Source organism: Carettochelys insculpta, chromosome 22 (assembly GCF_033958435.1).
Source record: "Carettochelys insculpta isolate YL-2023 chromosome 22, ASM3395843v1, whole genome shotgun sequence".
Taxonomy (NCBI): Eukaryota; Metazoa; Chordata; order Testudines; family Carettochelyidae; genus Carettochelys; species Carettochelys insculpta.
The window spans coordinates 9,623,024-9,648,584 of record NC_134158.1 but is presented as its reverse complement, the minus strand read 5'-3'; the positions used below and the strand labels follow the sequence as shown (position 1 = coordinate 9,648,584).

General features: G+C 62.0%; 2 protein-coding genes and 1 pseudogene across 4 annotated transcripts; all 3 read left to right on the top strand.

Annotated features, from left to right (window-relative positions):
• The first annotated feature begins 667 nt into the window (after positions 1-667).
• On the top strand, positions 668-14,426 carry GNL1 (G protein nucleolar 1 (putative)). Of its 2 annotated transcripts, none has more exons than XM_075016180.1 (12): positions 668-812; positions 2,570-2,738; positions 4,346-4,482; positions 4,917-5,068; positions 5,649-5,720; positions 6,393-6,591; positions 8,527-8,622; positions 9,220-9,417; positions 9,961-10,139; positions 10,531-10,693; positions 10,814-10,954; positions 13,973-14,426. In XM_075016180.1, the coding sequence occupies exons 1-12, from the start codon at positions 740-742 to the stop codon at positions 14,275-14,277; spliced, it is 1,884 nt and encodes a 627-aa protein (XP_074872281.1). In that variant the 5' UTR covers positions 668-739; the 3' UTR covers positions 14,278-14,426. The 2 variants fall into 2 exon arrangements, with proteins under 2 accessions (XP_074872281.1, XP_074872282.1); XM_075016181.1 differs by having other exon boundaries at positions 716-812; positions 2,674-2,738.
• A 1,350-nt stretch (positions 14,427-15,776) lies between these two features.
• Positions 15,777-20,259, top strand: RPP21 (ribonuclease P subunit p21). Of its 2 annotated transcripts, XM_075016709.1 has the most exons (6): positions 15,777-15,799; positions 16,217-16,289; positions 16,709-16,809; positions 17,137-17,219; positions 17,704-17,835; positions 19,362-20,259. In XM_075016709.1, exons 2-6 carry the CDS (start codon positions 16,233-16,235, stop codon positions 19,493-19,495), a joined length of 507 nt encoding a protein of 168 aa, XP_074872810.1. In that variant the 5' UTR covers positions 15,777-15,799; positions 16,217-16,232; the 3' UTR covers positions 19,496-20,259. The 2 variants fall into 2 exon arrangements, with proteins under 2 accessions (XP_074872810.1, XP_074872808.1); XM_075016707.1 differs by lacking the exon at positions 15,777-15,799 and having other exon boundaries at positions 16,004-16,289.
• Positions 20,260-20,394: 135 nt separating this feature from the next.
• LOC142024577 (acetylcholinesterase-like) lies at positions 20,395-22,172 on the top strand (annotated as a pseudogene).
• Positions 22,173-25,561: the final 3,389 nt, after the last annotated feature.

Here is a 25,561-nt window from a genome sequence, read left to right as displayed (position 1 = left end):
GCACACCTGCACACATGGCAACAGGGTGGTTCAGTCCCATCGTTCTCCTGTCAATAATTCAGACGGCCTCACCCCCGTGGATTAAAAATGGTGCAGTCCAATTTTTTTCCCTTCTAATGGTACAACCCAGTCTCACTTGCACCCAGATCAGAATGGTTTAGCCCAGCCTACTGCCAATGAGCGTGAGCACCTCCCCAGCTAAATGGTTTCTCCCAGACTATTCTATTTTTGATAGCCCAGCCCCCCGGCGCCTACTCACTGGTTTCGACCACGTTCCTCCTCTTTTCACTTTCCCTATCTTTTAATGGATTATTCTGCCTCCCCCTCTATTGAGCTCTTGATGGTTTCTTCCCCCCATTCAGTAGTTTCTCCCAGTGTGATTATTCGGTCTCTCGATGGTCGTGCCCAAATCCCGCCCCCCCACCCCCCACCAGCATTGGCTGTCAGTGCTTTATTCTGCTCAACGCTCCAAGCGGTTTATTCCCTTTTCCTCAGTGGCTTCTCCCAGAATCACCCTCATTGGTTTAGTCACCCCTCCCTCAGTGGTTTCTCCCAGATTCCCCCCCTCAGTGGTTTCGTCCAGATTCCCCCCCCTCAGTGGTTTCTCCCGGATTCCTCTCCCCCTCCCTCAGTGGTTTCTCCCAGTCACAGTCGTTTGCTCCGCCCCTCCACCCCCGCGCCCGCAGTGGTTCTTCCCGCTTTCCCTCCCGGTGCTGCGGGACGGCGGCCGGGCCGGGACATGCCCCGCAAGCGGCCGTTCAGCGCCAAGCAGAAGAAGAAGCAGCTGCAGGACAAGAGGGAGCGGAAACGGGGTGAGCGGGGGGGAGGGGCCGCGCCCCCCCATCTGGGCCCCTCTCCCCTCGTGCGTCCACATCTGTCCCCCCCCTCGTGGTGCCAGCATCTGGGCCCCTCCCCCCGCCCCCCCACATCTGAGTCCCTCCCCCCTCGTGCGCCCACATCTGGCCCCCCCCCACGTGCTGCCAGCATCTGGGCCCCTCCCCCCGCCCCCCCGCGTGCCCCCACATCTGGGCCCCTCCCCCCTCGTGCCACCATCTGGGCCCCTCCCCCCTCGTGCGCCCACATCTGCCCCCCCCCACGTGCTGCCAGCATCTGGGCCCCTCCCCCCGCCCCCCCGCGTGCCCCCACATCTGAGTCCCTCCCCCCTCGTGCCACCATCTGGGCCCCTCCCCCTTCGTGCACCCACATCTGGCCCCCCCCACGTGCTGCCAGCATCTGGGCCCCTCCCACTGCCCCCCCGCATGCGCCCACATCTGGGCCCCTCCCCCCGCGCTCACAACTGCCCCCCCCCGTCGTGCCAACATCTGAGCCCCCGCCCCCCCACGAGCCCCTCCTCCCAGCAACATCTGGGCCCCCGCCCTCCCATTCTCTGGCCCTGATCTCCCCCTGCTCCAGCCCACTAACATCTGGACCCTGCTCCCCCCTCCCCCCCGCCCCAGGGGCCTGCCAGCCTGGAGCGGAGCAGGGGGCTCCCCGTCCCCCCGGCAGGCGGTGCTGGGTGAGGGATCCCCTCCTGCGTGCCAGGCCGTGGGGCTGCGCTCCCGGGCTGCCCCTGCTCCAGGGCTGGGTGGACTGGGGGAGTCTTAACCCCCCTGCATTGCTCCGCTCTCCGCCCAGCTGGGAGCAGCTGATAAGGAGCCCCCCCCGCCCCCTCGTTCAGCCCCACTCCGAGCCCGGCGTCGCCCCAGGAGACCTCTTCAATTCCTGCCTTCCACAGTCCTGCGCTGCATGGACCCCGGCGCCTGCCCAGAGTCACGCGGAGAATCTGGGGGCCGAGCCGAGGACAGAACCCAGCAGTCCGGGGCTCCCAGCTTCCCCTGCTGTAATCCATGGGAACCCACTCCCCGCCCAGAGCTCCAGATGGGACCTAGGAGTCCTGGCTCCCAGTCCCACCTGTTCTAACCGCTCCCCTCCCCTCCCCTCCCCTGTCAGTGATGGGGAGAGAACCCAGGAGTCCTGGCTGGCAGCGCTTCTTCCTCTAACCATTACACCCTAGTCCCCTCTTAGAGAAGGGGAAAGAACCCAGGTGTCCTGACTCCCAACTCCTACGTTTTAACCACTCTGCTCCCATCCCCTTGCAGAGATGGGGAGAGAACCCAGGTGTCGTGACTCCCAGCCCCCATCTCTAACCATTCCAATCCACTTCCCTTTCAGTGATGGGGACAGAACCCAGGAGTCCTGGCTCCCAGCTCGTCCTCCTCTAACCATTGCACCCCACTCCCCTCAGAGATAGGGGGCAGAACCCAGGCGTCCTGCTCCCAGCCACACCCTCCCCGTTGCATGTGGAATGCCACTGCCCCATCTGCAGTCTCTGAGGAGCACAGTGTCTGCCCCGGGGATCCAGCCTCCCTGTGCTGCTGCAGACACCCGACACGCTGCGAACGGCCTCCTCTCTGATCAGCTCTGCCGCAGCCTCGTGGGCCCAGCTGGGCTGCATTGCAGAGCCTGGCTCTGACCTTGGGGTCTTGACCTGCTGAAGAGCCTGATGCTGGCTTTGAGACAGCCTGCCCGAGTGGAGACAGGCCCCTAACCTGCCCTCTCTGGGCCCCAGGGGTGCATGATGGCGTGAGGTCGAGCTCCAACAGCCGGAGCGGCAGCCATGAGCGGCGGGAGGACCAGACGGACACATCAGACAGCGAGTCCCTGTCCCTGCAGGTCCGGAAACTCAACCAGCAGCCGCCGGCCCGCCGGCTGGGGGAGCGCAGCTATGACCCCAACAGGTAACTGGGGAGGTGGTCGGGGGAAACTGAGGCACGGGCCTTGGGTCTGACGTGGCGGAAGCGGGCGTGGAACTCAAGGGTCCTGATTCTCAGTCCTGTTGCTTGAACCACTAGAGCCTGTTCCCTTCTCAGAGGTCAGAACCCAGGAGTCTTGGCTCCCAGCCCAGCCTGCTATAACCACAACACCCTACTCCCCTCGAAAGCCTGGGGACAGAACCCAGGAGGCCTGGTTCCCTGCCCACCCTGCTATAACACAAGACCCTATCCTCCTCTGAGACCTGGGGGCACAACCCAGGAATTCTGGCTGCCAGCTTATCCCACGCTAACCCTTAGACCCCACTCCCTCCCAGCACTGGGGACGGAACCTAGGGGTCCTGGCTCACAGGACCAGCTTGTGAGTCCAGCCACGACAGCTCAGCTGTGCAGAGGGGACTTTGCGTCACCCCTGTCCCTGTGGAGGAGGAAGGGCTCCTGCACCCTGACCCTGGGCGTCAGTCCTGTCCTGCAAGGATCTGCCTCTTGGGGGCCGGGGGCGCTCTGAAGCCCTTGGTTTACCTGCTGAGGCTGCCAGCGTGGGGGCTGGTCAGTGCAGGGGGCGGGGATGGACTGAGCTGAGACCTACCGGCTCATTACACCCAGGCAGGAGTGGGAGCTGACGCCCTCTAGAGGGGACGGGGCCAGTCCCCCTTTCCCTGCCCCCTGGAGCCAACCAGTCCCTCTGCACCAGGATTAGACGGTAGCCGGTGCCCCCATGAGCCATTCCCCATCCCTGCCACCCAGCTAGCACGAGCTCACACACCCAGTATTTCCCGGTCTCCCATCCAAGCACTAACCAGGCCGGACCCTGCTTCATGTCCCAGAGCAGCCAAGGGGGTGTGTTCAGGCTGGTGTGGCAGCACTGCCTCATCTAAGCTCTGAAGTTAAGCAGGGTCAGCTTAGGTCTGTGTGTGCATGGGAGATCTGAGGTTGGGATCTTTAGCCTGCCTGAAAGGGCCACCAGTATCTCTGCCCCCTGGGATTTCCCGGCTGGTCAGATGCTCTGTGACATCCCTCTGGCATGTCCAGGAAGTTGAGGCCTGGGGTGGGCATTGGATGCTGTGATGGCATTGAGCTGGTATTAGTCCACCCAAAACTGGATTGACCCATCCTTTTTGGGGGACTAGCACCCCAGGAGAGGCCCAGGGGCTGGAGCGTGGCTGGAGCGCCCCTAGTCCCAGCGTGTCCTGGACCTCCCCTTCTAGGCCCTGGGCTGTTTTCCCCGTGACTTCGAACGGGGAACGATTTACAGGGGAGTGGGCCCTGTTTCTGATCAATGCACGGACGGGTTAGGGACCCTGGGCCAGTTGGCGAACGGCTGCTGGTGTGAACACAGCTCCTGCCTGGTCGGAGAGGGGGATAGAGTCCAGCCAGGAGCCAGGGCTCACCCCCTTGCCCCTCCCAGTGCCTGCGTAGCTCACCTCTTTCAGCCGTTGGAAGGCCCTGGACGGGCTGTCCCAGGCAGCTCGTTCCACCCCGTCGGTACGAGAACCATCCCCTGGTCCACGGTGGATGTACGGAGCTGGGCGGCGGGGTCATGTTGCGTCATAGCCCCCCGCCCCCGTTGCCAGGTACCGTCTGCACTTCGAGCGGGAGAGCCGGGAAGAGCTGGAGCGGCGCAAGAAGGTGGCTCAGGAGAAGATCCTGGAACTGGTCCCGGAGAGCGAGAAGGAGCTAGACATACAGGATGTCTACAAATCCGGCTCCGGTGAGCAACGGGGCAGCGGTGGGGCAGGAGCTCGCCGGTGGGGGCTGCCAGGGCTCTCCTGTCTCCTTCCCTTCTCTCCTGGCTTCAGCTGGGCGTTGCTTCTCCTTTTTCCATGCATGGGCGGGATGCATTTTGTTCCGAGGCGTGCGCGGACGCGCACCGGCCATGGAAAGACAGGCTGCAGGCTGCGGCCCCTCTGCTCGTCAGCTGGGCGTCACCTGACTCCCTCCTGGGTGGCGCCCAAGAGGCTGAGCTTTCTGAGTGACGCAGGACCACTCTGGAGTGGGGAATGTTGGCTGAGGACCGCGTAGGTCCCTGGTTTCAGTTCAGAGGGGCTGGTCCCATCCTGCGTCCTTTCAGAAGCCCACCCAGTAGGGTGGAGGTCGCCTTGGGATCCCTTCACATGAACCCCCCCATGTGCCTGTGCCCCCCAGTGCTAGATTTCCCCAAACGGCCCCCCTGGAACTACCAGATGAGCAAGGAGCAGCTTCTGGCCCGGGAGGAGAAGTGTTTCCGGGAGTATCTGGAGGGAATCTACAGCACCTACCAGCCCAGCCAGCTCAGCTACTTCGAGCATAACCTGGAGGTAAGCCGGTGACGGGAGGCCTTTCCCCTCTAGGATGTGCTGGCTCTGATTCAGCCAGGGATTGGCTGGCTCCAGGGTGTGGAATGGGTCCCTCTAGGGTGTGCCGGCTCTGATCTGGCCAGGGATTGGCTGGTTCCAGGGTGTGGAATGGGACCCTCTATGGGGCGTCGGCTCTGATCTGGCCAGGGATTGGCTGGTTCCAGGGTATGGAATTGGGTCCCTCTAGGGGGTGCTGGCTCTGGTCCGGCCAGGGATTGGCTGGCTCCAGGGTGTGGAATGGGTCCCTCTAGGGGGTGCCGGCTCTGATCTGGCCAGGGATTGGCTGGTTCCAGGGTGTGGAATTGGGTCCCTTCTAGGAGGCACTGCCTCTGATCCGGGCCGGGATTGGCTGGCTCTGGGGTGTGGACTGGGATCCTCTGGGGGGTGCCGGTTCTGATCCAGCTCTGGCGGATTGGCTGGCTTGGGGGACAGGGGCTGGGATGTGGAGCTTGTCCCCTCTGGGGGGAGCCAGCCCCAGGCCAGGAAGCTGGCTGGCTCCGGGACCAGATTCAGCTCCTTTCCCCCCTGCTTCCCCTTGCAGACCTGGCGCCAGCTGTGGCGGGTGCTGGAGATGTCGGACATCATCCTGCTGATCACAGACATCCGGCATCCGGTGAGGGCCCCTCTCCTGCCTGCCAGCCCAGGGCCCATGGGGTTTGGAGAGCCTCATTCCTAGCTGCTGAGGTCCTGCTGGCGGGGCTAGTACAAGAACCCCGTTCCCAGGGAGCCCCCCAGGCTGCAGGAGGTTGGAGCAATTGTCCACAGAGGTCCCTCTTGGGGGAAAGACCTGGGTCTCCTTTGGTATCCGGATGGGACCCTGTGGGTTCCTTTCAGCCGAGCAGCGTTCCCCATGTGGAGCAGCCTCAGACGGGGGTACTCCTCCCCTCCCCTCATCTGGGGAGCTACGACCAACCTCTGCTGCCCCTCACGTCCCCCAGCCAGCGGGGTCCCACCCCGATGCTGCTGCTGTTCCAGCTCCTGGGGGGCAACTCAGATGGGCACAGTGACCGCTGCTGAGCCCTCTGAATGTACCCCACTGCCTTCCTGGAGCTGCGGAGAGAACCCAGAAGTCCTGGCTCCCAGCTGCCCCACCCCGCTCTAACCACTAGGCCCTGCTCCCCTCCCAGAACTGGGCACAGGACCCCGGAGTCCTGGCTCCCATTCATGCCCCGCCAACCACTATGCACCACTCCCTGCCAGAACCAGCAAGAGAACCCAGGAGTCCTGGCTCCCGACCCCCTTGTTCTAACCCGCTTGGCTCATTCCCTGCCATATCCCTCCCCAGGTCATTAACTTCTCCCCGGCGCTCTACGACTTTGTGACCAAGGAGATGCGGAGGAACCTGATTTTGGTGCTGAACAAGATCGACCTGGCGCCGCCGGCGCTGGTGGTGGCCTGGAAGCATTACTTCCAGAGCTGCTTCCCCCAGGTGCATGTCGTCTGCTTCACCTCCTACCCCCAGCAGAACCAGGATCCCAGCGCTGGTAAGGCCTCCGCGCGCGGGAGACCACCGGCCCCCATCCAGCCCCAGGCGGACGCAGGGGTTGGGGGACGGGACAGGACATGAGGCCTTGCCTTGCAGTGGGTGTAGCTCGGCGAGTTTACTCCCAGGGCGTCCTCCCAGGTCTCCGGCTCCATTGATGATGCTAACCAGACAGCTGTGTGCGGGCACACACGGTGATAAGGGCCGGTGATGCTGCCACATCCCCTAAGACCACAGAGCAGATCCGAACTGGAGGCGTCCGGCCAGGTTTATTGCAAAGCCCCATACAATAACAGTTGTCTGCTTACTCTCTGCGCCTGGGTACTTGCCACAACAGAACGACTCGTTCAACAGGAAATTTTTACTGCCCTCTGGGTCCTTACTGGCCCCCTCAGAGACGCCCCTGTACATAGAAGCCAATCACACCTGACTGCTGAGGTATCTATGTCTAGATTAGAGAGTTTTGCCGACAAAAGTTTTTGTGGGGAGAAAAAACTTCTGTCGACAGATCGCGGCCCAAGCGGCTCGAAAAAGGGCAGAGAGCACCCGGACTGCCTGGCCCCTGTATTGGCAAAACGGCCACCTGGAAGAGTGGCTGGTGCCCCGGAAGCCCTGTCTGTCGACAGAGGGTCTCCTGAAACGCCCAGGCCGGCATTTTGTTGACAGAGGCATTCTTCCCCTCCCCGCCCCCCGGGGAACGGCTGTCGACAGAACGTGCTTGGGAATCTGGACGCGCTGCGGGTTTTGCCGACAAAACCCTCGAGTCTAGACACAGCCTGCTGTTCTCAGGTCACCGCTCATTATCCTGCAACACATGGTTGGGTTAGATCATCACCTCGGGGCACAGAGTGTTACTGAATTGTCACTGGGGCTCCCCGTCTCGAAAAGACTGGGAACTGCTCCTTGAAAGCGACAGCCTGATGGATAAGAGATGATCTAACCCAAATCCATCAGGCTGTCGCTTTCGGGCAGTGATTCCCAGCCTTTTCGAGACGAGGAGCCCTGGTGACAATTCAGTAAGACTCTGAGCCCCAAGGCAATTCAAACAGGTGGGGGGAAGTTCTCCCCTGGGAAATTAGTTTTTATAAATCTTGATTTTTCCCCCCACCGCCCGACATCTCCTGCCTCCAGGCTTAGACCCCTGGCAGCCCTTCACCGCTCCTTCGACAGGCCACTGCTGCTTTTTCCATGCAGTTCCCCCCCCGCCAGCCCTCCTCCTCCCTTCTCCCACCCGCAACGGGCAGTTCCCTGCCCTGCCGCGCTGAAGTGGGACTCAGTTTAATTGGTTTAGTGGCCGGATCACCTCCTGCCCGCCGTTAAACCAATGAAATTGAGTTCCATTTCAGCACGGCAGGGCAGGGACTGGGAGCCGGGGCAGTGAGCAGCCGCAGCTGCAAATGGCTCCTTAAAGAGCCACCTGCAGCTCGGAGCCGCCCAGCCGGTGACCCATAGGTTGGGAATCCCAGTTTCAGACCCTTTCCTGAACATGGGTTGTGTCTGTGGGCTGGCGGTACCAAGGTCGTCTTTAATGAGCTGGTGGCACTGCGCGATTTCAGCTTATTAGTGGTACCAGTTCTTGTTCTGCCCCTGGGCTGATGACCAGTTACGCCCAGTCCTGTTTGTGCCAAGCTCTGTCCTCGGAGGCCGGCTGGCCGGCCTCTTGCCCACAGCTTAGTGTTAGCTGGAGCCAGGTGTGTGCTGCGTGGTCTTCGGGCTTTGTCTCACCACAGCGGGTGCCGGCTCTAATCTGGCTGCAGATGAGCTATTCCCTGGCTATTGGGATGTGACGCTGGAAAATGTGAGCCCTGGGCTAGGGAGGAGAGAAAGAAGCCTGGCGTCCTGGCTCCCACCCCCCTTTCTCTAACCCCTCCAGAGCTGGGGATAGAACCCAGGAGTCCTGGCCCCTAAGCCTGACCCTGGTGTCTCCCTACTTCAGTGTTCAAGAAGCGGCGGAAGAGGCAGAAGGCCTGGAGCACGGCCATGGGACCAGAGCAGCTGCTGCATGCCTGCGAGGCCATCACAGCTGGCAAAGGTGAGCGCCTCACAGCCGGGCTGGGTGAGGCCACAGTGGTAGCACAGGCGGTGGTTTGCCCAGGCTGGAGCCCAGAGCTCTTCCTGGGTTGTAGAGATCGCTCACCCGGTCCTGAGATGCAGCTGCCTCTGGGGCGGAGCAGTCACAGGGTGATACAGCCCAGGGATGGCTCACCCAGCACTGAGATGCAGCCACCTCTGGAGGAAAGAGCAGGGAACCACCCACACAGCATAGGAGCTTGGCTGTTTAGTACAGGAAGACACTGGGAACCCCCCTGTGATGGGAACGGCCTGTGGTATTTCAGAGGCCGAAGAGGAATGGGGGCTTAGAGCTCCAATGGGACACTGGGGCTTCTTCCCCAAGTCCTGCAATTGGCTGGACTGTTCATAAACTCCCCTCACTTGGGGAGCAGGGCCCCCTCTTACTGGGAGGTCAGGGCTGACTGTAAGAGGACACTGCCACCTGCAGGGCCATCTCCCATTCATGCCCCAACCACAGCAGGCTCTGCTTAGCTTCCTATGCACGTCACCCCCGCTTAGGCTGTGCGCTACAGGGTCATGTTTAGCATCCTCTTGATGCTGGTGCTTTCTTCCCCAGTGGACCTGAGCAGCTGGAAGGAGAAGATCGAGCGGGACGCGGCCAGCCCCCGCCCGCCTGCCGTGGACTCGGAGGAGGAGGAGGAGGAGGATGAAGGGGTGGCGGTACTGGTGGAACACCAGACCGACGTGGCCATGGAGGCCGGGGCTCCCTCCGAGGAGCTCTACAAGGACGGCGTCCTGACCGTGGGCTGCGTGGGTGAGCCCCCAGCGGGGGCGGGAAAGGGGCCGGGTCCTTGACCAGCTGCTGGGGGATGAAGCCGAAGAGGCTGCGTGTCTGGGTGGAGGAGAGGGGATATGAACTGGGTGTGGAGGGGACATTCGGGGGGTGGGGGGTGGCTGGGTACAGGAGGGGCGAAGGGGGGCATCCTTGCTTTGGAACCGGGGTTCCAGGCAAGCAGCATGTGGAGAGGAGACTCTGGCTGCATCCGCTTGGGTGAGGAGAAGGGGGCAAGCGGGTGGCTGGTGGTTTGGGGACCCAGCAGAGCTGGGGGGGCTGGATCGGAACTGGAGAGGGAGGCAGCGATCGGGCAGTGCGGGGAGGAGGGGAATGGGGCTGAACTTCAAGGGAGAAGCCGAGCTGGGGTAGCGTCTTGTCTTGGATGGGGCGGGGCGGGGTGGGACCTCAGCCGGAGGTTGGTCTCGGCAGGGACATGGCTTATCCTGGCTGGGGGTGCGGCTCGGGCTGTGCCACCGTCCACCTTGTGACCCCCCCCCCCCCCACCTGCCCCTTCCGCCGCAGGGTTCCCCAACGTGGGCAAATCCTCACTGATGAACGGGCTGGTAGGACGCAAGGTGGTGAGCGTCTCCCGGACACCCGGCCACACCAAGTACTTCCAGACCTATTTCCTGACCCCCACCGTGCGCCTGTGCGACTGCCCCGGCCTCATCTTCCCTTCCCTGGTGCAGCGGGAGCTACAGGTACCTCCCTGAAGCCAGCTGGTGGGAGGGAAGAGTCTAGTGGTCAGAGCGGGGAGGGACTGGGAGCCGGGACTCCTGGGTTCTATCCCTAACTGGGGGTGGGCAGTGGTGTGTAGTGGTTAGAGCAGGGAGGGGCTGGGAGCCAGGACTCCTGGGTTCTATCCCCAGCTGTGGGAGGACAGCGGGGTCTGGCGGAATAGATCCGGGAGACCTGGGAGCCAGGACGCCTGGGTTCTGTTCTCCCCTCTCTGTATATCTGCTCAGCTCTGGGTAACACTGGCCTTATGATACCAGCTCCCCATCCTTGGGGCCGTGAGACATCTCTCCCCTGCAGGCGTTACACCCCATCTCCCTGCCCTAGCTGAGCGCGGCTGCCTGTCTCTCTCTGCAGATCCTGTCTGGTATCTACCCCATCTCCCAGATCCAAGAGCCCTACACCGCCGTGGGGTACCTGGCCTCCCACATCCCCATCCAGGCTCTGCTCAAGCTCCGCCACCCCGATTCCGGGGAGGGTAAGCCGGAGACCCGGTGGTGCGCCTGGGACATCTGCGAAGGTGTGTGGAGGGGGGGAGCGAACGCTGGGGGGGCGCTGTGCCGCAAGGAGCAAGATGGGGGTTCACCGGGGGCTCTCCCCCCAACACTCAGCATTGACCCCCGCTCTTTCCCTCTCCTAGCCTGGGCAGAGAAGCGCGGCTACAAGACAGCCAAGGTGGCTCGTAACGACGTGTACCGAGCCGCCAACAGCCTCCTGCGGCTGGCTGTGGACGGGCGCCTCTGCTTCTGTCTGCGGCCTCCTGGCTACTCCGCTCAGAAAGGTACGGAGCTGGGCTCCCATCTCCCAGGGCATCGCGGGTCTTCGCTGAGCATCCCTCTGGGTGGCTGGGCAGGAGGGCCGGAGTGAACCAGTCCAGCGTAACATTGCCTGGATGATCATCTGGGCTGCAGCCAATGGCAAATTCTTCAGCCCGGCTTGGTAGGCACACAGGAAATGGCCAGGCACGCACGAGCTGGCATATCCCACGAAGCAGAGCCATTCCCAGGTACAAGAAGGCTAACGGCACATCGGGGTGCATTAGGAGGAGCATTTCGTGCAGAGCTAGAGAAGTGGTTGTTCCCTTCTGCTCGGCACTGGTGAGGCCACATCTGGAATATTGCCTCCAGTTTTGGGCCCCCCAGTGTAAAAAGGATGTGGATTTGCTGGAGCAGGTTCAGCGCAGGGCAACAAAAATGATTAAGGGGCTGGGGCACATGACCTATGAGGAGAGGCTGAGGGGGCTGGGGTTATTTAGTTTGCAGAAGGGAAGACTGAGGGGCGATTTGTTAGCAGCCTTCAACTTCCTGCAGGGGAGCTCTAAAGAGGGTGGAGAGAGACTGTTCTCAGTGGTGGCAGATGGCAGAACAAGGAGCAATGGTCTGAAGTTACAGAGCGGGAGGTGCAGGTTGGATATTAGGAAAAACTGCTTCCCCAGGAGGAGGGTGGTGAAGGCCTGGAATGTGTTATCTAGAGGGGTGGTGGAGTCCGCATCCCTAGAGGTTTTCAAGTCCCGGCTTGACCAGGCCCTGGCTGGGATGATTTAGTGGGGGTTGATCCTGCTTTGGGCAGGGGGCTGGACTTGATGACCTCCCGAGCTCCCTTCCGGCTCTGGGATTCTGTGATTCTGAGGCCGGATTTGTTGGAAAGCCGCTTCAGAGGTGACACTGAGGTCGGATCGCTGGGGTCCCAGTATGGGCAGCATTTGTCTTCGTAGAACAAACCGAACCACGCCCCCCCCCCCCCCCCGCCCCCTTCCCTCCCACTCCTCCTCATGCTCAAAATACTCCGGTGGGAACACCGAGCTTTGGGAGGAAGCCTTGCCAGGCAGCAGCCCATAGGCCCCACTAAAGCGCTTGTAAGTTTTCCAAACAGGGCAGCTCTAGGTCAAGCGCGTTGCTCTGGGGCCTGGGTTAGGCAGGAGATGAGGGGGTTGGTTAGAGAAAAGTTAGCTGAGCAATGATTTCCTTCGAGGAGCATGGGGGGAACAGGTCAGGAACTCGCTCGTGCAGTGCATTGCTAATAAACATACATAACATAAGAACGGCCACGCGCAATCAGACTGAAGGTTCACCTAGCCCAGCGGCCCGTCTTCAAGCAGTGTGCAGTGCCAGGTGCCCCAGAGGGAGCGACCAAAACTGGGAGTCAGCAAGTGATCCGTCTCCTGTCCCCCGTTTCCAGCTTCTGATGACCAGAGTTAGGGACGCCAGCCCTGCCCAGCCTGGATAATAGCCATTGATCGACAAGGTTGTAGTCCAGACCAGGCTCCTGTATGGCTGTGAAACCTGGACCTTGTACAGAAAACATATAAAACTGCTGGAGCGCTTCCGCACACGCAGCCTGAGGTCAATACTGCACATTCGATGGCAGGACGGAGTTACGAACCTGGAAGTCCTGGACGGAGCAGGAGCCACGAGCATCGAAGCTGTGATTCTGAAAGCCCAGTTTTGCCGGACAGGGCACGTCACACGAACAGAGGAGTCGAGAATCCCTAAGCAACTCCTCTACGGTGAACTCTCCCAGGGCAAAAGGAATCCGGGTCGGCCTCGCAAGAGGTCTAAACACTGCATGAAGGCCAGCGTTGCTCATGCGGGTTTAAAACCGGATCGGCTAGAGCAGCGTGCGAAAGACCGACCAGGCTGGCGTGCTCTCGTACCACACGCGTGTGACAACTTTGAAGAGCAGCGACGCGGACGCCTCATTGATGCTCGCGAGAGGAAGAAAGCAACAGCAGCAGCCGCACCAACAGAGCCAGGACAGTTCCCAGTTCCCAGGCCGTTCAAAGCTGGGACACCTCAGCTATGTGCGAGTCCACGACCGATGAGCTTGTGCGAGCTCGAGACGTCATCGTTGGACACGACGAGCCACCTACTTACCGTAAATTTTATCTGGTTCTTTTTTGAGCCATGTTACGATCTTGGCCTTCCCAACCTCCTCTGCTGACTGTGTTCTCCACTGCTGTGAATCAAAAACAGGTTTACGCAGGGTAACAACCGGTGCAGGTTAACTCTTTCTAGGCCGGCACCAGGTGCCGAATGAGAGAATTTGCCGGCCCACGGGAGGTCAATACCGTCTAGGTCTTTATCAACCCTTCCCCGGCTTACTGGGCTCTCAGAAGACATGTAGGGGTAAATTACAGCTAGAGACCAGCACAGAACACTGAGAGCCAGGCCTGGTGGGTGGAAACAAACTTTCTGGGACCTCGGGAAACTTGGCCACACCTGTAACAAGTGGTTGTCCGGAGAACTAAAATCCTGCTGCGTTACAGAGGTTGCCGGACGAGAAAGCACTGGATGAGAGAGGTTCAATCTGTAGTTAATAACAATGGCTTTATTTTTCCCACTGCAGAAGTAGACCTATGTTGCCGTTCGTGTATTGGTGTGGTACATTCAGAGAGAGAGAGAGAGAGAGAGAGAGAGAGAGAGAGCGTGTACACATATGAACAGAAAATTAGAGAGATGAATGAAAACGATGCAGGAAATTATATTTTTTGCCCTTTTTTTTTTTTTCCTCTTTTTATCATGAATCTGGCTGAAAAATAAGTTTTTGCAGGTGGCGGCGGGGTCAAGTGGTTAGAGGGGGGGAGGGGCTGGGGGCTAGGACTCCTGGGTTCTATTTGGCCTCGTGGTTAGTGCTGGGAATCAGGATCATGGGGTTCCAGTTCTGGCTGGAGGAGGAGGGTGGCACCTAGTGGTTAGAGCACGGCGGGGGCTGGGTTCCAGTCCTGGCTGTAGGAGTGGAACGGGGCCTGGTGGGACACTCCCCCGGCTGCTCACCCACGTCCGTCCGTCTGTCCCCGCAGCCATGTGGGAGCACCACCCGGAGGCGGCCGAGATCGCCGCCCTGCAGGAGGCGCACCGCAAGCACAGCCGCCACAGCTCCGAGGAGGAGGAGGAGGAAGAGGAAGAGGAGATCTCCAGCTCTGGGGAGGAGGAGGACGAGGAGAAGGACCGCGACGCTGATGAGGAAGAGGAGGAGGAGGAAGAGCCAGCCGCCCCCAGCGGGGGAAGCAGCAGCACATCCGCCCAGGCCCCGCCCCGGAGGGGGCTGAAGGGGAAACTCTCCAGCCGGAACTTGTTCGCTTTGCTGGGGGAGGACGAATGTTAGCAGCTCCCCCGGCTGGACAGACTGAGCTAGGGACCCGGCCTGGGAAGAGGCTCCGCCCCCTGCCCCGGCTGAGCTCCGCCCCCCATTCTCCACGTTCATTCCCATGCTATATAGCTTCTGTATATGAATAAAGGTGATGTTTATTTCCACACCCTGCCTCTGTCATTGGCTGGGACGCTGTCCTCCTTCTGCTGCCATTGGTCAGCCTCTCCGCCGCTCTACTGCAGCATCCCGATAGGCCCATCTTGCCTTGTATCTGGCCTTCCCTGTCAGGTCCGCAGGGCCCAGCCCGATCCTTGTGGTTCTGGCCCAGAAAAGGAATCTCTGTCACAGCCGGTTTGTTTTGGATCATTTCTGCTCTGTTCCTGTAGCCTTCAGCCCTGCTGAGCGCCCGCTCGTTTCCCTGTGGAACTCCCTGCTGTGGTATTCTCACCCCCGCGTGCTCAGGGAAGTGGCCTGAGGGGGTTTAACGCTACATTACAGCCTGTGTGTTGGATCCTTTCAGCTGTTTCTTTTCCCAGGAGTCCTTGTTGCCTCAGGACCGCCGACATTTGCCCCAGGGCAGGCTCGGAGAGCCTGGCTCTGATTGCTGTGTTCATGGGGCAGCTGGGGAACTGCCATATAGCGACACTGCAGGGATCACTCCTTCAGCGGTGAGATGCAGCCACCTCTGGGGTGGGGCAGCTGAGGAACAGCCACATAGTAACACTGCAGGGAGCGCTGCTCCAGCCAGGAAATGCAGCCACCCCATGGGTGGAGCCCACTGGCAGTGGGGGGCTGCCAGGGAATGGGGCAGCTGCTCAGCCGAAGAGCCCCCTGGAGGTGAGAGCACCTGCCCTGAGCCGTGCGGGGCTGGGGAACCGGAACCCTGCAAAAGACGGGCCAATGGGCTCATTTTGCTTTAGAAAGTCGGGAGGCGGGTGAGACAGCTTAAAACGGGGCTGCCCCGGGGAAATGGGACGGAGGGTCACCTTACCCTAGGGCCCCCCTGGGGCCGGGGGACAGCGCCTCCTACTGAGCCCCCAGGCAGCACAGCACCCCCTAGGGAGCCCCCACCCCATCCCCTGCAGCACAGCGCCCCCTAGGGGGCCCCCACCCCACCCCCTGCAGCACAGCACCCCTAAGCGGCCCTCACCCCATCCCCTGCAGCACAGCGCCCCCTAGGGGGCCCCCACCCTGCTCCAGGCAGCACAGCACCCCTAAGGGGCCCCCACCCGAGGCAGCACAGCGCCCCCTAGTGAGCCCCCCCCACCCCCTACATCACAGCGCCCCCTAGGGAGCCACCACCCCGCTGCCGGCGGCACAGCGCCCCCTAGTGGAGCACTGGGACCCTGCACCCGGCTCTGCCCGCCAGGGCACAGCGCCCCCTGCAGGCAGGAGAGGCGGGGGCGTGGCCTGCGGGCTGTGCCGCCGTGGCCTGCGGGCGCGGGAACTACAGTTCCCAGGGGCCTTTGCGGCGGCGGCGGCGGCCCCAGCGGGGGGCGGGGCAGGAAGAGGCGGCTGGTGGCTGCACGTGGTGGAGTGCGGGGCGCTCGGCGGGGGGTGCTGGGGACTGGTGGGGGAGGGGCGGGCGGGGTACGGGGGGGCGGGCGGGGGAGGAGGGGCTGGCGGGAGATGGGGAGCTGGGGGAGGTGTAACTAGGAGGTGTGGGGCTGAAGGGGGAGCTGGGGGCGGTGCTGCTGGGGGCATACGGGGATCGGGGTATAACCCCACAAGGGGGGAGGGGCCCTGTTCTGGCTGGGGGGAGGGGCTGCCCCTCCTGGAAGAACAGCACAGCCCAGGAGCTCCTTGGGGGGGTCGGGGGGTGGCATGTGACGATGCCCCCACCAGGGGCTGTATTGCCCCCCTGCACTGAGCTGGCTGGGGATAGGGCAGCCAACCGCCCCTTGGGGGAACCGGCCGCCCCCCCTCAAAGATCCTCCCCCCCATCGCAGGCCCCCCCCCCCCCATGCGCAATGTCGGCCCAGGTGAAGGACAAGGAGGCGTTCCAGCGGCTGAGCTTCCTCTACCAGGTGAAGGCAGCGCGTCCTAGTGGTGGGATCCTGGCGGGGAGGGGGTTATACCCCCAGAGAGAGAACCTGGGAGCGGTTCCCCCTGCCCCTGGGCTGGGGGTTTCTGGGTGCAGTCTGGGGCACAGAGGATTGGGCGGGGGTTGGAGGAAGATGGGACCTGGGCGACTGGGAGAGAAGGGGATTGTTGGGGGAGAAGTGGGGCTCGGTGGGAGGGGGCAGTGGGAGGGGAGGTGGGGTCAGTGGCGCTGGGGGTAGCCCTGTTGCCAGAGGGAGGGGCACGGACAGGATGCTGTGGGCGAGGGGGGACCGGGGGGGGGATGATGTGGAGCTGGGGAGAGCAGTGGGAGGGCAGAGCCCCGTGGGGCGGGGTGAGAAGAGAGGCTGTTCCCCTCACTGCGCCCCGCCCGCCCGCCCTCCAGGCAGCTCACTGCGTCCTCGCCCAGAACCCTGAGAACCAGGAGCTGGCCCGGTTCTACTGCCACACACAGCGCAGCATCAGTCGCAGGCTCGTCCTCAGGCAGTGAGTGTTGGCAGGCCGGGCCCTCTGGGGGGCGCCAGCTCCCATCCGGCCCCAGTGGGCGGGGCCTGGGACCTTCCCCCTCCAGGGGGCGCTGGCCCCCAGTGGGTGGGGCCTGGGACATGGGACTTTCCCCCTCCTCCAGGGGGCGCTGGCTCCCATCTGGCCCCAGGGACTGGGACATGGGACTTCCCCCTCTGGGGGGCGTTGGCTCCTATCTAGCCCTAGGGCTGGGGAGGGGGACCTGGCTGGCCCGGAGGACGGGCCGGGGTCTTTCTCCTCTGGGGGCCCTATCTCCCCAGCCCCTCTTTGTGTCCCCCCACCGTGCAGGGACCCCTCGGTGAAGAGAACCATCTGTAAGTCCTGTTCCTCCCTCTTGGTCCCTGGGGTCAGCTCCACCGTGCGCCAGAGAAGTGAGTGCTGCTCCTGGAGGGCCGGGAGCCCGCACACCTGGGTTCTGTCCTAGGCACTGGGAGGGCAGTGGGGTCTAGTGCTCAGAGCCGGGGGGTGGAAGCCCAGATGCCAGGGTTCTATTCCCAGCCCTGGGACAGGCGCAGGGGCAGGGGCAGGAAGATTGGAACGAGGGGGGGTTTAGAGCCCGGACGCTTGGGTTCTGTCCCAGCTCCAGGAGGGCTGTGGGGTCTCATGGTCAGAGCAGGGTGGGTGGGGAGCCTGGATTTCTGGGTTCTATTCCCAGATCAGGGGCAGAAGGACTGGAGTGGCGTGAGTTCAGAGCCCGGACGCCTGGGTTCTGTCCCAGCTCCAGGAGGGCTGTGGGGTCTAGTGGTCAGAGGGGAGAGGCTGGGAGCCTGAGCCGGAGGTGGGTTCAGCTGGCAAAGCCTCTTCACAGTGTCCTTCTGTGTCCACCCTGACCCCCCATCTCTGCTTCCCCCTCAGGGCGGTGCGGCCGGCGCTGGACGACTGTGCGGTGTCTCTACTGCAGCCGGACCAAACGTTTTCCCAGCAACCCTGCGTACAAGCTGTGGGCAGAGCAGCCTGAGGCCCTGCTGGAGAACCAGCCCCAGGCCGGTGAGCTGTTGAGACAGCCGTCAGCGGGGAGGAATGGGGTGTTTGGGGGGTGGCCAGACCCTGTACGGTTTTGTCGCTGGGCGTGACTGGTTCCGAAAAGGGCAACTCAAATGATGAGACCCCGAGAATTCCTCCAGCTGCTGAAGCGGGTCTGCCCCCGAAAGCTCACGCTCCAGAAAATTGGTTTGTCTGCAAGCTGCTGCAGGGACTCCTCGGCGTTTTTTGTGGATACGAACGGGTGACGCCTCTGATAAAATGCTGAGGGTTTGGAATGAGTCCCCTGTGCAGAGAGATTAAAGAGCTGGGGACTTTTTTGCTTAGAAAAGAGGAGACCGAGGAGGGAGACGTCGGCAAAATCGTGAGTGGTGCAATGAAGGGGAACGAGGGAAAATGACCGTGACAGAGAGATTGTCGTGTTCGTCTGCACTCCATCAAAACAAAAAAGCAGCCCAGTAGCACTCTAAAGCCTAACAAAATAATTTTTTCGGTGATGAGCTTTCGTGGGACAGATCCGCTTCTTCAGCCCACAGCCAGACCAGAACAGACTCAATATTTGAGGTACAGAGAAGCAAAAATAGTGATCAAGGTGGACAAATCAGAAAAAAATTATAAAGGATAGCAAATCAGAGAGCGGAGGGCCAAAAGGGGAGTGGGGGGTCAAGAATTAGATGAAACCAAGTATGCAGACGAGCCCCTGTAATGACCCAGAGAATTCCCATCCTGGTTCAAACCATGTGTTAATGTGTCAAATTTGAATACAAAAGAGAGTTCGGCAGCTTCTCCTTCCAAAGTGTTGTGAAAATTCCTCTTCAGTAAGACGCAAACTCTTAAGTCATTAACAGTACGGCCCCCTCGTTAAAGTGCTGGCTGACCAGTTTGTGGATCAGGAGTGTTTTGATGTCTGTTTTGTGCCCGTTGACCCTTTGTCTAAGGGAGTTAGAAGTCTGTCCAATATACAGAGCATCTGGGCATTGTTGGCACGTGATGGCATATCTGATGTTAGCTGAGAAACACCAGGAAGTTTGTGTTCAGGCAGTGGTTAACCTGGGGAACTCCTGGCCAGAGGAGGCCGTGACGGCCAGGACCGTGACAGGGTTTAAAAGAGAGCTGGTTAAATCCATGGAGGTTCGGCCCGTCGGCTGAGTAAGGGACGTGTCCCTGGCCGCTGTTTGTCAGAGGCAGGAGATGGATGGCAGGAGAGAGATCGTTGCCTGTTGGGTTCACTCTCTCTGGTCTGGCCGTTCCTGGGACTGATTTTGTGGGGGTCGGAGACGGGTGTGAAGCGGGGGGAGCTGGGACTGGTCAGAGGGCGTGAAGAGGGAGGTGGCGCTGGAGAGGGAAGGTGGAGGAGGTGAATGAATATTTTGGGGGGAATCTGGGGTCTGCAGCTCTGTAGGAGGGCAGAGGAGCTGGGGCTGCTCAAAGCCGGGGGAACTCTTTGGGGGGGGGGTGTTGGGATCCAGAGGGGAGGGGAGAATCTGCAGGGGTGCGGTGACGGTAGGAATCTCCTCCCTTTTCCCCTCCAGGCCAGAAGCCTGCAGCCCCCCGGAACCCGCCGGCTCAGAAGGCCGGAGCCCCCCATCTCCAGAGGCAGCCCAGCCCACCGGGGACCGCAGAGGCTGGGGCCCAGGGCGGGGAAGGGGCCCTGAGCAGGAAGTAACCCCCAGGATGGCTCTGCGCAGGGGCCGCCGGTGTAGGGCCTGAGCCCTGCTGAGGCGTGGGGCTTGGGGGTGACAATGAGCGACCTGGGGCAGCTTGCAGCAGACTTGGTTCCTAAGAGGCGCTCCCAGACTGACTTGGAAAGGGGGAGCAAGAGAGACCGTCCCCTCTGAAGGAGCCACTCCTGGGGGGCGGGCTGGCTGGCTGGCTCTGAGAATGGGCTGTGGGGCCTGGCCTCTCTAGGGCGCACCAGCTGGTCTGGCCTCAGGGCCGAGCCTGGCTGAAGCAGGGGATAGGGAGGGACGGTTCTGAGTTGGTGGGGGGCGTCTCTTCGGCCCCCTGCCCAGGGAGGCAGTTGGGTTTCAGTTTTAGAAGCACCTTTCCCGCCTCGGCACCTCTCATTGGCTTAAAAGAATCGGGAGGCGGGACCAGAGTGGCCAGAGCTGCTTTACTGCTCTATGGAGGGACCCGGGCGCTCCTAGGACAGAGGGAGAACGTGATCAGGAAAGCCGCCCCCATTACCAGTGGGACCAGTGGCCTGCCAGCAGGGCAGGGGACAGCTTCTCCTCATTAGCAGGCAGCTGATTAAATTGATGTCCAGAGGCCACATGCGGCCCAGCTGACGTAGCAAACAAGTGCCTGTGGGAACGAAGCGAGAGCTTCCCAGCGTGACCTGGGACGCCTGGTCGGGGGCTGGTTCTCTGTCTGCTTTGTCTTGTACCTGTTCATAACCTGCGGCTCTTGGTGAAAAACAACGTGACTTTGGTGTTGGTGATTTATTCTCGGCTGGGCAAACAATCCGAGCTGAGCAACTTGCCTGTACAGCCTCCCCGCTGGGGGAAGGAAGTGAGGGCTAGTGGTTAGTGCAGGGTGTGGGGTGGTGAGCCAGGACTCCTGGGTTCTCGGCCCAGCTCTAGGAAGAGAGTGGTGACTAGTGGTTAGAGCGGGATGGGCTGGAGGTCAGGCCTCCAGGGTTCTTGCCCCAGCTGTGAAAGGGGAAGTGGTGTCTTGCAGTTGGAGCTGGGGCGGGGGGAGTCGCTGGAAGCCAGGACTCCTGCGTTCCCTCCCCAGCCTTGGACATGCCCCCAGGGTGTCGGCGTTCCCCCAACCCCGCACGAAGGGGCCCCTCGCCTGCGTTGGGAACTGGGCCACAGAGCAGGGGTGACTGACCGGTGACCGTGTTTGCTCTGGGAGAGCCAGGCACCTCCCCCAGCAAAGGAGAGACCCCAGAGCCCCCTCCGCAAGCCGGCCATTCCCTGCCCACGGCCCGTTACCTCCAACCCCCGGCTGCCATGCTGGGCCTCCTCCCTGCGCTCCCCTGCCTTGCAGGCCCGGGCTCAACCGCTGACGACGACGGCACCGGGGTGCTCACCGCCAGCGGCCCCATCCGGGGGAAGCGCCTCCCGGCTGGCTCCGGCACCATGACGGCCTTCCTGGGGGTGCCCTACGTCGAGTCCCCCGTGGGCGCCTGGCGCTTCCAGAAGCCAGTTCCCCACCGGCCCTGGAGCCGCGTCCTGGAGGCCACCAACTTCAGCCACGCCTGTGTCCAGAGTCCGCTCACTGGTGTCCCCATAGTTGATGTGTGGATGCCCCAGATGCCGCAGTCCGAGGACTGTCTCTTCCTCAACCTCTGGGTGCCCCGTCCCCGGCCCCCATCCTCGTCTGGATCCACGGGGGCGGCTTCTTCGCCGGGCGGCTTCTTCGCCGGGCGTCTTCTGTGGAGCGTGATGGCCACAGCTTAGCCGCCCCTGAGAAGGTGTTGGTGGACTCCATGAATTTCTGGCTTCCTCTCCCTACCCCGAGCAACACCGGCCTGTGGGACCCAGCCTGGCGCTGCACTGGCTGTGGGACAACGTGGCCGCCTTTGGTGGGAACCGGGCCCGGCTGACGCTCTTCAGCCCCAGCACCGGGGCCACCTCAGTCGGCTTCCGCCTCCTTGTGCCGGGCCGCCGGCCCCTTGTTGCCCGCATGGTGCTGAAGAGCGTCTGCCTTGGTGTGGCTCATCCCGCAAGCTGCCAGGGAGGTTGGGTGGTCCTTGGGCCATAGGCCTGGCTGTGCCGGTGTCAACGACACCGCCCTGGTGGGCTGCCTATGGGGGAAGGAGCCCTCGGCCTTTGGGCCTCAAGCTATGGCCTTTCCAACGTGAGATGGGGATTTCCTGCCCAACGCACCATCAAGACTCCTGGCCAGATACCGCCAGCCCGTCCCGCTCCTGGCCGGCGTCCCGGCCAACGGAGGCTCCTACGTGGCCTTGGCTACCTGAACTTCACAAAGGTGAACGCCACCCCCGTGGGCCGGGAGGAGCTGCTGGAGGTCCTGGGGGTGATCTTGCGCCGGGGGTGCCTCCGGAGGTCGGCCAAGCGTTGGCACAGCAGTCCAGCCAGGAGCGGCAGGGCCCGCCCGGATACCGACACACCTTGGCTCGTGTCGCCGGTGATGACCTTGGGGTGTGCCCCCTTCCCGCGACGGCGGATCGGCTGGCGATCCTGTTTGCCTCCCCACCTTCACCCAGCGGCCCGTCCTCCCGAGCGACGGGCATACCGCACTGTGCCGAGGTGCCCTACCTGGTCGGGACCCTGGTGTCCGTGGGAGGAGCCAACCACATGCCCCCAGAGGCCGAGGCGGGGCTGAGCCGCAGGGGTATGGGGTACTGGGCGGAGTTCGCCAGAAGCGGGTAAGGGAACCTGCATTCCTTTGGCTTCACCCTGGCCGGAGGTGGACGTGCTCTTTCTAAAGATTTTTTGGAAGGGGTCTTCCACCTTCTTGCGTGTGGACGCGCGCTTTTTAAAGGCCTTTTTTTGGGAATCTTCTCAAAGAACTTCTTTCAATAGAGGCCTCCCCCCCAGAGCATCCCCAGGGCTTTTGCAAGGGCTGAGTTCGGTGGACAGCAGGCGTTTTCCGTGTGGGTGCGCTGTGAGTTTTGTCAACAAACTCTAGTGTAGACGTAGCTCCGGGGATGGTCTCGTTTATTACACGCGTCTCCTGTTCGCGCAAACGGGGCTTTCATGCGCACAGAGCCAACATCAATATGGTTCTAACGAACACACCTCATCCTCTTACAGTGTTTAGCGTACAGCTGAGTTCAACACCAGCTCTGGGTGAACAATGACAACATTGCCCTAAACTAGATAGAACTCAGCTACGCGGGGGGGTGTACCCACGAGGTTACTTGAGTAAAAGTACAGGGTGGAATGTACTTGAGTACAAGTCACCAGTGCTGCTTGGGAAAACTACTTGCATAATGGTTCAGCTGCATGGGAGAAGGAATGTACTGAAGTACAAGCCATTGGTGCCCCTCTGGAAAACTACTTGAGTACAAAGCAGAGCTGTAGGGGGTGTACTTAAGTACAAGCCACCAGCACCCCACTGGAAAACTACTTGAGCACAGCTGCATGGGGGAGGACGCTGAAATACAAGCCATTGGTGTCCCTCGGGAAAATGACTTGAGTAAAATGACACACAGACCATCTGGATTGTACTCAAGTAGCCAAAAGTGAAAGTGGCTGCATTTTTACTCAAGTAACTTTGGGGTTACTCTTTCCCACCTCTGCTAAAATAGAATTTTATACAACCAGCTTGGAATCAGCACTCCTGGGTTCTCTCCCCTGCACTGGGAAGGGAGTTGGGTCCAGTGGTGAGAGCAGGTGGGGGCTGGGAATTAGGACTTCTGGGTTCTCTCCCTGGTACTGGGGAGGGAGTGGGGTCTAGTGGTGAGAGCAGGTGGGGGCTGGGAATTAGGACTCCTGGGTTCTCTCCCTGGTACGGGGGAGGGACTGCGGCCTAGTGGTTAGAACAGAGGTGGCCTGGATGATGGGGAGGTGGGGGAGAGGAGGACGAAGGGCTTGAGGGTGGTTAGAGAACTTGGGGGGCTGGGGAGGGGAAGAGGCAGGAATGGGGGGAGCAGCAGGCAGCAGATGCCAGTCGTTGCAGAAGGCGGCGTGGGAGCAGCAGGTGACGTTGGCGTAGCACCCAGGGACCGACGCCTCCACCACCATCCCACAGCGGCTGGGATTGGCGATGCAGCCCCGGAGGAGGTACAGCACCTGGCCCCCTGCGAGGAGAGAGAGAGGTCAGGGCTCCACAGCGCGCCACTCGAACTCGCTGCCCCAGGCCCGGAGATCGGAAAGCAGGCCAGCCGCCCCACGGCCACCTTGCCAGAAAGCTCCCTTGGCCATGGGTTGTTGGTACAGCCAGGACTCCTGGGTTCTCTCCCCTGTACTGGGAAGGGAGTGGGGTCTAGTGGTTAGAACAGGTGGGGGCTGGGAATCAGGATGCCTGGGTTCTCTCCCCTGTACTGGGAAGGGAGTGGGGTCTAGTGGTTAGAGCAGGCAGGGGCTGGGAATCAGGATGCCTGGGTTCTCTCCCCAGTGGTGGGAGGGGAGTGGGGTCTAGTGGTTAGAGCAGGCAGAGGGCTGGGCATCAGGACGCCTGGGTTCTCTCCCCAAAGAGCTCCTTGCCCAGAAAGGAGCAGTACTCGGTACCAGTGGGGGTATTCAGGACAGAGAGAACCTAGGGCAGCTCCCCACCCCCCCCCCGTGCCCTCCCAGCCCCACTCACGAGAGCTGATGGTGATGGTCATGCAGGGGTGCCCGGCCTTGGGGGTGCAGGCTGATTTTCCGGGCAGGCAGCCGACGTAGGGGTCTTCCAGGGCGCAGTGTCTGCAGAGCAGCTGACTGTCTGGCGGGGAGGGGGAGGCAATGAGAGACACGTGCAAACAGCCATCCAACCGCCAGCCCCACTAACCACTAGGCTTCACCCCCCCCCCACAGCCAGAGGGAGAGAAAATGCAGAAGTCCTGGCTCCCAGCACTCCTGCTGTAACCACTAGACCCCACTGCCCTCCTGGAGCAGGGGAGAGAACCCAGGAGTCCTGGCTCCCCGCCCCCCCCACTCTAACCACTACACCGCCCTAACCCATCTAGAGCTGGGGGGCGAGAACTCCAAGAGGGCAGTGGGATGTAATGGTTAGAGTGGGGGGGGTGGGAACTGGGAGCCAGGACTCCTGGGTTCTCTCTGGCGCTGGGAGGGCAGTGGGGGCTGGTGGTTAGAGCAGGGGGAGCTGGGAGCCAGGACTCCTGGGTTCTCTCTGGTGCTGGGAGGGCAGTGGGGTGTAATGGTTAGAGTGGGGGGGGGAACTGGGCGCCAGGACTCCTGGCTCTGAAGCTGGGCAGGGTGTAGTGGGTTAGATCTGGGGTGTCACACCTCCTGGGTTCTCACCCCAGGCATAAGGGGAGTGGAACCTAGGGGTTAGAGCAAGACGGGCCTGGGTGAAGATGCTGCCTCTGTGCTGGGTGCTCAGTGGAGTCGGGCAGAAGGTTACCCCCCACCCCCCCGAGCGCTTTCTTACTTGCCAGCGTGAGGCAGACCAGGGTGGCAGCTGCGAGGAACAGAGTCCGGCCCATGCTGGGCCTCTCCGGCTCTGCGCGGCACAAGGCTCTTTGCTCCCGTGGGCTGGTTTTTATCCTCCGGGGCTGGCGAGCTGCAGGGACAGCGCAGACCCATAGCCGAGTACCCGCCCCCGTGGGGAGGCGGCTGGTGCCCAAAAATAGATGCGGGGGGGCTGGGTGCCAGCACACCTGGCCGCCAGCCCCAGCTCTGGACAGGGGCGAGGCCCGGCTGTGGGACAGGCCTTTGGCTGGGCCAGCGCCTCCCCTGGGGCTGTATGTTATAGGCTGAGTTTGGTTCAGTGGCTCCTACACCACATCAGGGCTGGCCCTGTTGGGGGGGGGGGGGCGCCCCACGACTGCGACTCCCCTTCTTGCTCCCTGCGGCACAGCGCCGCCGAGTGCCGCATTGGGGTCGGCACTCACTGCCAGGGGACAGTGCCCCCCTGCTGAGCCCCCCACCCTGCGGCACAGTGCCGCCGAGTGCCGCATTGAGGTCGGCACTCACTGCCAGGGGACAGTGCCCCCCCTGCTGAGCCCCCCACCCTGCGGCACAGCGCCACCGAGTGCCGCATTGGGGTCGGCACTCACTGCCAGGGGACAGTGCCCCCCCTGCTGAGCCCCCCACCCTGCGGCACAGCGCCACCGAGTGTTACCTCCCCCTCTGTTTTCCAACAGCCTCCT